Here is a 12,217-nt window from a genome sequence, read left to right on the forward strand (position 1 = left end):
TCATTTTGTTCAAACACAGCAGTTTTTACACAGTGTTTTAGAATGGTCAGACCATTTCACATACTATTGATGTCATTCTTACATTTACGCTGTAAGGTAAAACAGACCGCTATATTTTCTGAGGAAACACAGGAGACTGAGGGAGCACTCTCAGATTTCATGTACCTCAACCTTAGGACCCTGGGATGTGGTTACAGATATTGTAAAGGCTGGATACTGGAACTCACATCTGGTGCCAGAATGCAAGGGACAGATATTGCCATAAAACAGAAATGGAGAAATTAACTCACGTAGGATGCTCCTGAAAATACAAATTTATGGTGTGTTCATGTGTATGAAATAATAAGTATGGTTTATGTCACAATGTATATTTCATATCCCATCAATTATGCTGTGAAAACGTACATAAGTGGTTTACACAAGCTTATTTGGGCTTTCCTTTCCCGTTTGTCCTATTTTAATCTTTTTTTAAAAGTAGTGTATTATATGATACAGGAGCCCCATGCAGCAGAGTGGTAAGCTGCAGTACTGCAGTCCAAACTCTGCTCACGACCTGAGTTCGATCCCTGTGGAAGCTGGGTTCAGGTAGCCAGCTCAAGGTTGACTCAATTTTCCATCCTTCCAAAGTTGGCGAAATGAGTACCCAGCTTGCTGGGGGTAAAGTGTAGGTGACTGAGGAAGTCAATGGCAAACCACCCCGTGAAAAGTCTGCCATAAAAACATCCTGATGTGACGTCACCTTATGGGTTGGTAACAACCTGTTGCTTGCACAGGAGACTACCTTTACCTACCTTTATTGTATGCTACGCTTCTTCTCTGTACTGATTTTTGATTCAATAATAATAATATTTTTCTGAAAACAAATACCTACACAAAACCAGAAAAGTCCATCTTTAGATGCAAAAGAGCCCCTGAACAAAACAAGTTGGACTCTAATACAAACCAACTTGTACTATTTGGGATTTTGTCCTTTGATCTGTTTGATGCCACCCACCTACAGGATGTCAAGCCAGAAAAAAACCAAGTACCATAAATGAAGGAAGGAGAAACATCATTAATGATATAAGGATTTATTGAGTCCCTTAGTTATCTCTCAGAGGGCAAGTTTACTCCCTTCTCATTTGCTTGAGATGGAAAGAGACCTGCCAAGCCTGGCAGTGCCCGGAAGATTTGGGCAGTGGTATTCTGGGCATCATTTTGGCGCAGGTAGCAGAGAAAAGCTGTCCACAGGAAAGAGCAGGCACCCACGTAGGTGGTACGCAGCACCGGTGGAACAAGAGTGAAATTCACTGCCTGGTTGAGGGAGAGAGATGAGAAGGCAAAAACTAGCAGCAGTTCCAAGATGGAGACAGTTTTCCTATGTAGTGCCTCTTTTGGTCTGGCAAATGGTTGGTTTGGCACTTTTACCCTGTGAGGAACAATTCATATCACCAGGTCCAGGAACCTGCCAAAGCCCACACCTAAGTAAGGGATACTGCCAATCACTAGAATCCCTGGGTCCAGTTTGTCTCTTCCCTGCTGCTGAAGCTTGCTCTTTCTGAGCAACCATGTAGTGACAGGATCAAGGCATCTCAGCTCTCCCACTGGGTAGAGTTGCAGAGGAACATGAGAGAGGAATAAGAAGCAGGTGGGCCCACACAGGTAGAGGATCCCTCTACTACAATAATCTTCCATAACCTCCTTGCGATGGGCAAGGCTAAGTCCATTACACCTTTCCTTTATCTGCCAACCCCCTGTTTACTCGGGAGGCCAGAAGTAGCCAATCAGAGACCTCAGAACCCTGAGAGGGGCATGGGAGTGGAGAGCTGGAGGAGTATAAAGGAAAAGGTTAACTGCCATTTCTTATAAAATTGGGTTTATAACCTCTACAGGCAGGTTAGGGATAGCTCTGCTTCACATTCTCTTCGGGCAGAAGCCGACTGGTTTAGTGTGGTTGCCAGAAATGGTGCACATTGGTGGTTAAACTCTAAATTAGTCTTCCTAGGCAGACTAGGAATAAGCACCAGTGAACTTTAAACGAGATTTTGAAAACCTGAGGAAAAGGCACACTCTCTCTGTCTCTCAGATATCCTGAAGTGAAACTGTTTCTCTAAGCAGTCTCTCACATGTTACATATGTATACCATTTTATTCTTGAATATCAAAATTAAGTTCCCTTCCAGGGGAATAAATAAAAGTGGGAGTGTAAACGGTAGTATAACTCACTGGGGGCTAGCCTATAGAGAACTTACCACACACTTTCAGGTCCACTCCCCAATACTTCTGAGGCCACCCAGTTATCTGAATTTGCCTTGTGATGGGATACTATGGCATGGGAGTTAGTCTTCAAATATCCACAAAAACTTCCATGCTACCGTAAAGTAAATACTCAGTTTTTAAGTTGTGGAATATTCCCGCCAAAATAGGAAATTACCTCACAGGTGCCTCACAAACCTGCAAATAATCAAGCCATGCTACTGTCAGCCACACTCCCCTTGTCCAAAGCCCTAGAACTGGCACTGAAACACATCAGGTAAAACTTTCCCACCGCTTCACTTTCCTGCCAGGAAAAGCTTCTCCTGCTAAACTGCTGCCCGTCTTGCAGTTGTTTAAAGGGACTGGAGCTCAACCAGAAAAAAATTCAGAAGTTGGGTTGAGGAAAGGAGGAGGGAGCAGTACTCACTTGTAACAAAGTCCAGCAGAGTACTCCAGCCTGAAAGAGAAAATATGACAAACGGAGAGTTAAAGTTATGATTCCATGCCAGTTCTCGGATTTAGCACTCCGAGTTTGTTATTTATTAACTTTCGTTTATTTTAAATGTTTATTAGCCACCTTTCTTCTTACGAAGCTCGAGGCAGCTTACAACAGAAGTTAAAAATTTACTCTGAAAGGATCTATTGATCAATAAAAGGTGCCCTGGTTTAATTGCGCAGAATTTTTTTTTTTAAGTAAATGATTTTTAGAACAAGTTCTGAGAAAAACAGCAGGTGGCTGCAGAAGAGGCATCCCCCTTTTAGTGCCGAACAGCCAGGAATGTCTGTTCTAAGTTGGTGCCTACAGCAAAATTGAAAAAAAAGTATGCTCTTTTTCTTCAGTAGTATAGTTTTACTCATATGCAGTTTAACACATGTTAAACTGATTCATCAAGTGATTGCTTAAAGTTATACAGTCAGCTACAGGGTTTTTTTTTAAAGTGGGACACGCAGATGTACTTGAAATTTAAAAAGGGCCCAAGCTTATTTTAGTATAGTGCAGGGTTGGCCACATGTGGCTCTTCCACACATACTGCATGGCTCTTGAAGCCCCCACTGCTCCATCAGCTGGCTTGGAGAAGGCATTTCTCTCTTTAAATCACTTGTCCAAGCCAGCCAGTGACTTGGAGAATGCATTCAAAGTTAAAAGTTGCTTTCTTTCCACCTCTCCTTCCCCATCTTCCTTCCTTCCTTCCCAACATATGACATTCGTGTCTTGCAGCTCTCAAACATCTGACATTTATTCTATGTGATTCTTATGTCAAGCAAGTTTGGCCACCCCTGGTATAGTGGCTGAAAGACTGTGTCATGAAATAGGGAGTCCCTGGATTAAATATGAGACAGCAGAAGATCCATGACTGGAAGCTACCTTTGTGTGGTATCCTACAGACATTCAATTTGTGTAAATGGATCTTTCTCCTCTTTCCCATTCTCTCAGGAGCCTTCTGGGACTCCCAGAGGGCCTTGCCAGTGCTTGGAAGACCCTCATAGATAAAAAGCCAAGTGGCTCAGAGAGGGCCATCATGTAGATGGGAATCAGATGAGATTGCTCCTTGCTCATCTTCCATCAGCAGAAAATCTGTAGGACAACCAGGTATGTTTTCCCCTTTGGGCCAACTAACAGTTTGGTGGGTGGTTTGCAATGAGGAAAAAAAACACACTGGGGAAAGGACAAAGGTTAACATTACTTTGGGTTCCCCCTCTTTGTTCTAAATTAGAGCCCCCTGCAGATATTCTTCAAGTTTTAAAAAGATTATAGGCGATCACAGATCCCCCACTGTCTCCATTAACTCAGCCCTAAATCTCATCATCTTTAACATGACCTCAGTAGATTGCCTTTACCTGAATGGGTCTCTGTTCCCTGCAGGGTGATAATACTGACTTACCCAACAAACAGGCACATAGCTAACCAGAGGCCTGTCCCCCTGACTGTTTTGGGAGGCCCCTCACCCCCATCCCAGGGCTGCCCCATCCCTCCCCATCCTGTATGATTTAAATCGTGCAGGAAGGGGCACCCAGCAGCAGCCACTGCCCCTCCCATGCCATTTTAGGGCCCATGAATCAGCTGATTGGTGGGCTCTAAATCACACAGCAGGGGCCACTGGAGCAGTCACCAGCTTCCTGCATGATTTAAAGGACCCTCTCCTCCCACAGCCCCCATGGCCCCTTGCTACGGGCTGCCGACAAACTGAGGTTATTGGCATGATTGCTGAGATAACATGTGTTGAAGCACTTGGAGCCCTACAAAGTGCTGATAAATGCTTCTGTTATGATTGCTTGTTTATTGTAATATCTGCTGGAAATATTTATACTCCACTCCCTTGCAGTTTGCTCATGAGGCTACTTTCAACAGTAATTAAAATACCCACCAAACACACACATACTCTTGTAATTACCTTGTATGTTGGCCAAAATGTCTCCCGTAAGTTCCCAAGAACATCACTTTCACCTTCTAGCAGAGACAGGCCTGAAATGGGTACAAGATCCCATTTTTTTCCCCAGATCACCATCTCTGAAGGGTCCTCCCATCTACTCCAGCCCCCACACCATCTCTCACCAGTATAAAATGCTCCAATGGTGATCGGTGCTGCTATGGCCTGGTCACAAGCAACTTTCACTATCACTCTGGCTGCATTCGTTCCTGGAAGAAGGCGCTCCAGACTCCGGAACCAGATGTAATTGAAGTTGGCATGGAAGGTGAATCCTACCAGTGCTGTTTTTCCTGTCTGCTTCAGATCCAAATATTCTAGCTCAGAGAGATCCCACTGAGACCTGGCCAACACCTGCTGGGCCACATCTGCTGCTGAAAACAGTGTCCCATAAGCGGCCACGTTTGCCACCCAAGGGTGGCGGTGCACAAGGCCCAGTAGAGGCCACATTAGACTACAGAGTTGGAGTACTGCAACTGCAATTCTGCAACTGCAATTCCTTGAAAAGCCACTAGCTGGATGGTTCCTACTGAGAGACAGTAAGGCTGCTTTATAATGGTAAATTACCTGCAAATATACAAACACAAATCTGTTACCTGCATGGCTGCAGTTGTGTGTTCAATTGGATGAAAAGCTAACCTCATGATAGTTCCTTGCATGGGGTGTGCATGTTTTCTGCTTCTATTGAAGAAGATAAGAAGAAGATATTGGATTTATATCCCGCCCTCCACTCCGAAGAGTCTCAGAGCGGCTCACAATCTCCTTTACCTTCCTCCCCCACAATAGACAGGAGGGTGGGGCTGGAGAGGGCTCTCACAGCAGCTGCCCTTTCAAGGACAACCTCTGCCAGAGCTATGACTGACCCAAGGCCATGCTAGCAGGTGCAAGTGGAGGAGTGGGGAATCAAACCCGGTTCTCCCAGATAAGAGTCCGCACACTTAACCACTACACCAAACTGGCTCTATTCACTGCAATGTCTTCTGTGTGCTGATACTCAACAGTGGTAGAACACAAAGACCTCCTTTCCTTGTTTGGGAAGTTGTGTCCTATACTGTTGACGCAGTGCCTTGTCTAAGGAAACACAGGGAGTTTAGGCTCTGATAAAGTTTGAACTGGACACTTACACAATTCCCACCCCCATTAATTTACTCTCACGCATCAACAGCCCCTATGCACATGTAAAACTTAACCAATTACCTGCCTACACATACATCCTTCTTATCAAACAACACAACCCACTTCAAGCCCTTACACAGTTCTGTAGAGAAACATGTGCATGTAAGTGCCACCAAGTTGTAACCGACTTATAGCAGGAGTGGCCAACAGTAGCTCTCCAGATGTTTTTGCCTACAACTCCAATCAGCCCCAGCCAGCATGGCCAATGGCTGGGGCTGATGGGAGTTGTAGGCAAAAAAACATCTGGAGAACTACCATTGGCCACCCCTGACCTATAGTGATCTCAGCAAGTGTCTTTCAAGGCAAGTGAGATGCAGAGTTGGTTTGCCATTGCCTTCCTCTGCAGAGCTACCTTAGTGGTCTCCTATTCAATTACTGACCCAGCTGAGCTTCCAAGATACGGCAAGATCATGCTATACCATGCTTCCTTCTCTCCCACACAGTAACATATTTTTAAAAAAGCAACAGCTTCATAGCTTGGGGTGCTATAAAACCCATTTCTGCAGATTTATGCTATTGTGTATGGCCTGCAATGCCTTTTAGCAGCTTCAGCCAATCCATCAACTACATCCCTTCCTTGAGGAACTCCAGTCACTGCTATCCACATATTATAGTGGTGACTTCCAGGTTAGATTACTGCCTTTGAAGTCTATTCAAATACTCCAATGTCTTAGGAACACTGCTGCAAGATGGGTCAAAGGGGTTTTTTTGAGCAGGAATGCAGTTCCAGCTGCCTTGGCATCAGGGGGGAGTGGACTAATGTGCAAATGAGTTCCTGCTGCGCTTTTTCTACAGAAAAGCCCTGGTCAAGGTGATCAACAACATTTCTCACCACTCTTGAAGAGACTTAATTAGCTGCAAGTGTGTTTCTGAGCACAATGCAAAGTTCCTGGTACACCTTCATACACCGTGGCCTCTTTGTATCTCTGTCCCTATGTCCAGTTGTTAACACATCATTATGCACACTGCATTTAGGCATTATTGTATTCTGAGCTGTCGTTGCACTCTAAACACTAATTCACAACTGGTTTTTGCTGTGTGGGCAAGGCAATCCAGTTACTGCAGCGTAATAGTACATTATCCAAAAAAGGATTTTTGAAAGCATCAAGGCGCCTTTGAAAACATCACCGTCTTTTTTGCACATAATAGGCAACACCCATCACACAATCTCTTCAGCCATCACCCCGGGCCATGGGAACTGCACACACATAGGGAAAGTTAAAATTAATGGGTTCTACAGTAGATAACAGAACCCCAGATAACTTTTCTAAGCACAAGGACAGGAACTCAAAGGGTGGCATCAAAAACTGACTACCCTATTAGTGGGAAATCCCTATAGGAGAGGGTACCAGGGAGCATCTGCAGACTGCAGAATATCTGTTCTGCACCCTCACAGAACAAACACAAGACAACTCTCGCAGGTGGGACTGAGGTGATAGCACACCAGCTTAGAAACCCATCCCTCTAAAAGTCCACAGGTGCACCCTCCGACTCCTTTCCCTCTTTCTCACTAGGATTGTCAGTCTGTGTTGGAAAATCCTTGGAGACGTTGAGTTTGGGGAGCAGAGGGTCCTCAGCCTGGTGCATCCTTCAGCTCAGCCAGCTGGAGATCAGTTGTAAAAGCAGGAGATCTCCAGCTCCCACCTGGAGGCTGGCAACCCTATTTCTGCAGACACACTCACAGTTCCTCCCAGTACTCCCCCCACCCTCCAGCTAGGGTTGCCAGGTCTGGGTTGGAAAATACCTGGAGATTTTGGGGGTGGATCCGGGAGAGGGGAGGATTTGGGGAGGGGAGGGGCCTCAGTATGGTACAATGCCACAGAGACCACCCTCCAAAGCATCCATTTTCTCCAGGGGAGCTGATCTCTGCCAGCTAGAGATCAGTTGTAAAAGCTGGAGATCCCAGGCCCCACCTGGAGGCTGGCAACCCTACCTCCAGCCACTCTCAAGCTCGCGTTCTTTCTTTCCTCCCTCCTGGGCTAGCAGAAGGGACAGGGAAGGTCCATTCAGCATGCGGCCTGTTCCGCGAGTCTATAAATAGCCCACAAATATATACAGGAACGATTCTGGGAAGGAGAACAGCTAGAGGGGAAACCCCAGCACTCGCTCATTGAAGACCTGCCCACTTTTTCCCTAGGCTGACCCCCGGCTTCCAAGCAACTACAGAAAAGGGGCAGCCCATTCCAACCAATAAGAGCCCATGGTCCATCCTTCAGCTATAAATACGTGTCGGGGAAGAAAGAGTCAATTAAAGAGCGCCCTGGGAAAGCGCTGACATGCTGAGATGCAGGCCGCGCAATGCAACGCAAGCGAGCTCCACCGCCCCGGCGTCTGTGGAAGGACGTTGGGTCTCCGGCTCGCCTACCTTTCCCCTTAGAAGAACTACACAGTATGCCCTACGCTTCGATTCATGGAATGGAAATGTTGTTTCTTTACATTTCCTTATTGTTGATATCTATAATTAGCAAACAACGTAACTCTAATTTTTTTTCTTGTGAATATATTTTAGCTTGTTGGAAAAGCAATTGCTAAAGAATGTTTTGCTGCAACTTTTGACAAGGTTCGTAAATTCGAAGCCACGCGAACGTACTCTTTTAGCCCTAGATCCCGTTCCGGCGCCTTTCTTCACTGTTAAGCGCACATTGCAGAACTCGGGAATGTTATTCGGCCACCAGAGGGCGCAGTTTACCACTCTTTTCTGGGAACCATGAGGCAGAATGGTGCGAGGCAGGAGGAGATTCTCCTGCAAGGAAAGGAAAGGTCTCCTGTGCAAGCACCAGTCGTTTACGACTCTGGGGTGACGTTGCTTTCACGGCTGACACTTTTACGGGGTGGTTTGCCATTGCCTTCCCCAGTTTTTTACACTTTCCCCCCAGCAAGCTGGGTACTCATTTTACCAACCTCGGAAGGATGGAAGGCTGAGTCAACCTTGGGCCGGCTACCTGAATCCAGCTTCCGCCAGAATCGAACTCAGGTCGTGAGCAGAGAGTTCAGACCACAGTACTGCAGTACTGCTGCTTTACCACTTTGTGCCACTCTCCTGCAAGAAGCCCCTGCAAATGAATTAAAAGGAGTCATGCAGACGCCTATTCTGTGCGGCGCAGTGGTAAAGCGTGCTGTTTGTATGTCGAAGACCCCAGACCCAGGTGGTGGAAAAAAACCTTTGGGTTTTCAGGTAGCCGGCTTGAGGTTGACTCAGCCTTCCATCCTTCCGAGGTCGGTAAAATGAGTACCCAGCTTGCTGGGGGGAAAGTGTAGATGACTGGGGAAGGCAATGGCAAACCACCCTGTAAAAAAGTCTGCCGTGAAAACATTGTGAAAGCAATGTCACCCCAGAGTTGGAAACGACTGGTGCTCGCACAGGGGACCTTTCCGCTCCCTTATGTTAAGCAAGTTTGGCCACCCTTGTGCTGGACTCTGGAAAGCATATGACTTTCAGAGTAGACAATACTGAGATAAATGGCCCCATGACCTTACTTGGTATTAGGCCTGTTCCTATGTTTATATTTCAGTAGGATCAGGATGCGTGTAGGGAAATGCTAGGGGTGTGTTCTGCTTTTTCTAGCTCATCTCTAACACTGACAGCAGGATGTGCTCTTTGGGTACTTGGCACAGTTGGTTCAAATACCATCAGTGTACACTAAAAGTAAAGGGGTTTTGCCCCAAAGTGCAGCACTTTACACTTCCTTTGAATGGTTTGTAACTGGTGCAGGTGAAATCATTGAGAGCCAGTTTGGTGTAGTGGTTAAGAGCACAGACTCTTACATGGGAGAACCCGGTATGATTCCCCACTCCTCTACTTACAGCTGTTGGAATGGTCTTGGGTCAGCCATAGCTCTTGAAAGGGCAGCTGCTATAAGAGCTCTGTCAGCCCCACCTACTTCACAGGGTGTCTGTTGGGTGGTGGGGGAGGTAAAGGAAATTATGACCACTCTGAGATTCAGAGTATAGAGCGGGCTATAAATCCAATATCCTGCATAAGCTGATTGATTGAAAGGGTCACTTCACTTCTGTACAAAGACACTCTTCTGGCCCAAGTGAGCCTTATGGTCATTATCTAAACCAGGGGTGTCAAACATGCGGCCTGGGGGTCGAATCAGACCATTGGAGGGCTCCTATCAGGCCCCTGAGCAACTATCTCTTGTCTGCTTCCTTCTCCCTCTCTCTTGCTTCCTTCTGTATCTCAGCTTGCTTTGCAAGACTTGCTCAATTGCACATGAGCTACAGAGCAAAACCTTGATTTTCTACATTGGTTGAGGCTCCTTCCCCTTCTGGTCCCCGGGTTGGGGGGGTGGGGAGGCCAGAACTTCCTTTGCCCAGTTCCCTGGATCCCATGGGAGAAATACAATGAAAGTACCTATAAGACCAACAAGTGCTAATGTTTTAAGTATGTTTTATTTTAAGGGTTTTTTAAAATTTAGTTATGTTTGTGTCCTTTAAAAAGTTTATATCTCTTAAATAGGTACACGCATGGCCCGACCCAACATGGCCCAGCCCGGCCCTACAAGGTCTCATTTATTTCAGATCCAGCCCTCATAACAAATGAGTTCGACACCCCTGATCTAAACCTTACAGCAGAATTTGTTTCACATCAGCTGCCTGCTACATGGGGAGGCCATGGCTCAGATATGCATCAACTGTGCACCACTGTGCAACTACTAAAGGATCCAGGTGGCAGTGGTGCATATCCAGAATGACAAGTATCAGCATTAATAGATCATCTGAGGCCCATCCAATTTATAGTGAACCAAATATAAGAAAATAAGGGCAGATTTTTGGAATCAGACCAATGGTCCATCTTGCTTCCCACAGTGGCCACTCTGATGTTGATGGAAAGGCTATAAGCAGGGCACAGAGGCCAACGGTACTGCTTTCTCCATCCCATGCATTCCTTAGCTGTGTTTTCTCTAAATGGAAAAACTCCAGATTCCTTAGCCTTTTACAGAAGGGAAGGTATTTCAACTAATTGATCACTTTGGTTGCCTTTTTCTGGATTTCCCTCAACCTCCACCCCCGATCTATAGTATCTTTCTTGAGAAACACTGTATTCCATATGAGGCTGCACCATAGATCTATAGAAGGGTATAACAATATTGGCAATTTTATTTTTCAATTCCTTTCCTAATAATCCCTGGGTTCAAATTTGCCTTTTTCATTGTTGCTGCAGACTGAGTTGAAATTTGCATTGAGCTATTCACTACAACCCCAAGTTCTCTTTTCTGGTGAGTCATGGCTGGTTCAGATGCCTTAAATGTACACTAAAAGCAGGGCTTTTTTTTGCAGGAACAGCCCAGCAGGAACTTATTTGTATATTAGGCCACACCCCCTGACATCACAGGGGTTTTTTGTAGAGAAAACCCAGCAGGAACTCCTTTGCATATTACCAAGCCGGTCGGATCTATGTTCCTGTGTACTCCTGCTCAAAAAATGCCCTGACTAAAATTTAAGGGGTTTTACCCTGAAGTGCAGCAGTTTATACTTAAATCACTTTCTTTGCCACCTTTCACTCAGTTTGGAGACGTTCTTCCAATGCTCTTCATAATCAGGTGGTACTCACCATTTGGAATATTTTGTGTCACCTGGAAACTTGGCTACATCATTGCTTGCCTCCAATTCCAGATCATTTCCGAACAAATTAAATAGCACCATCCCAATACCAATCTTCATGGAATCTTCCATTTCCTCTTAACTCTCTGTTTTTTTCTTCTTTTTCCACAGTTTCTAGTCCACAAGAGGACCTGCCCTCTTATCCCAGGACTGCAGAGATCACACAGAACTCTTTGGGGAAGAACTTTGTTGATATTTTTTGGGAAATCCAAGTATGTCTACTGGATCACCCTCCTCCATGTGTGCTAACCCTGCAAAGATAAGTGGGACAGGACTTCTGTTTGTAGAAGCCATACGGATTATTTCTTTTTCCATAACGCTCACTCCTCTATGTGTTGAATCTGCATAACAGTTTCCACCAATTTACACAGAAGATATATTAGGACAATTGGCTTGTAATTTCCTCATAACCTCTTTTAACAAAATAGTGTTAGATTTGCTGCTTCTCAGTTCTCTGGAAGGGAGGCCAATTTTAGCAACAAGTTGTATGATTTTGTTAAGAGACATGTTTGATAACTTTGATCTTGTTGACTTTGTCTTTGAGTTCCTTAAGAACTGCTCTTCCTTTTTACTTAGTGAAAGGTTCTTTATGTCTCGGGAGCCTGGATATGGCTACAGTAACAAGTCTTGCGAAAGACATAGCTCGCAGTCGCAGTCTGAGATGCTGACTTCATGCTGCTATCTGGGACAGGAGAAAGTTTTATTTTGCTCATGAGCTTTGTGTTTGCCAAGAGTCTGAGCGCTGCATAATCTTGTGGCACCTGAAAGATTAAC

General features: G+C 45.4%; 1 protein-coding gene across 2 annotated transcripts; it reads right to left on the reverse strand.

Annotated features, from left to right (window-relative positions):
• Positions 1-1,054: 1,054 nt before the first annotated feature.
• On the reverse strand, positions 1,055-5,960 carry LOC132584447 (mpv17-like protein). 2 transcript variants are annotated; one of them, XM_060256330.1, is made up of 5 exons: positions 5,913-5,960; positions 4,789-5,227; positions 4,628-4,698; positions 2,662-2,691; positions 1,055-1,293 (listed from the first exon to the last, which is right to left on the reverse strand). In XM_060256330.1, exons 2-5 carry the CDS (start codon positions 5,108-5,110, stop codon positions 1,087-1,089), a joined length of 630 nt encoding a protein of 209 aa, XP_060112313.1. In that variant the 5' UTR covers positions 5,111-5,227; positions 5,913-5,960; the 3' UTR covers positions 1,055-1,086. The 2 variants fall into 2 exon arrangements, with proteins under 2 accessions (XP_060112313.1, XP_060112312.1); XM_060256329.1 differs by having other exon boundaries at positions 5,858-5,938.
• Between the last annotated feature and the right edge of the window lie 6,257 nt (positions 5,961-12,217).

Source organism: Heteronotia binoei, chromosome 15 (genome assembly GCF_032191835.1).
Source record: "Heteronotia binoei isolate CCM8104 ecotype False Entrance Well chromosome 15, APGP_CSIRO_Hbin_v1, whole genome shotgun sequence".
NCBI classification, from domain to species: Eukaryota; Metazoa; Chordata; class Lepidosauria; order Squamata; family Gekkonidae; genus Heteronotia; species Heteronotia binoei.

Excerpts from the sequence above, each read along its gene's own strand:
- LOC132584447 (XM_060256329.1), bottom strand. Across the intron at positions 4,699-4,788 it reads CATTGGAGCATTTTATACTG|GCCTGTCTCTGCTAGAAGGT; the intron begins GTGAGAGATGGT and ends TACCCATTTCAG. Across the intron at positions 1,294-2,661 it reads TCTGCTGGACTTTGTTACAA|GCAGTGAATTTCACTCTTGT; the intron begins GTGAGTACTGCT and ends TCCCTCAACCAG.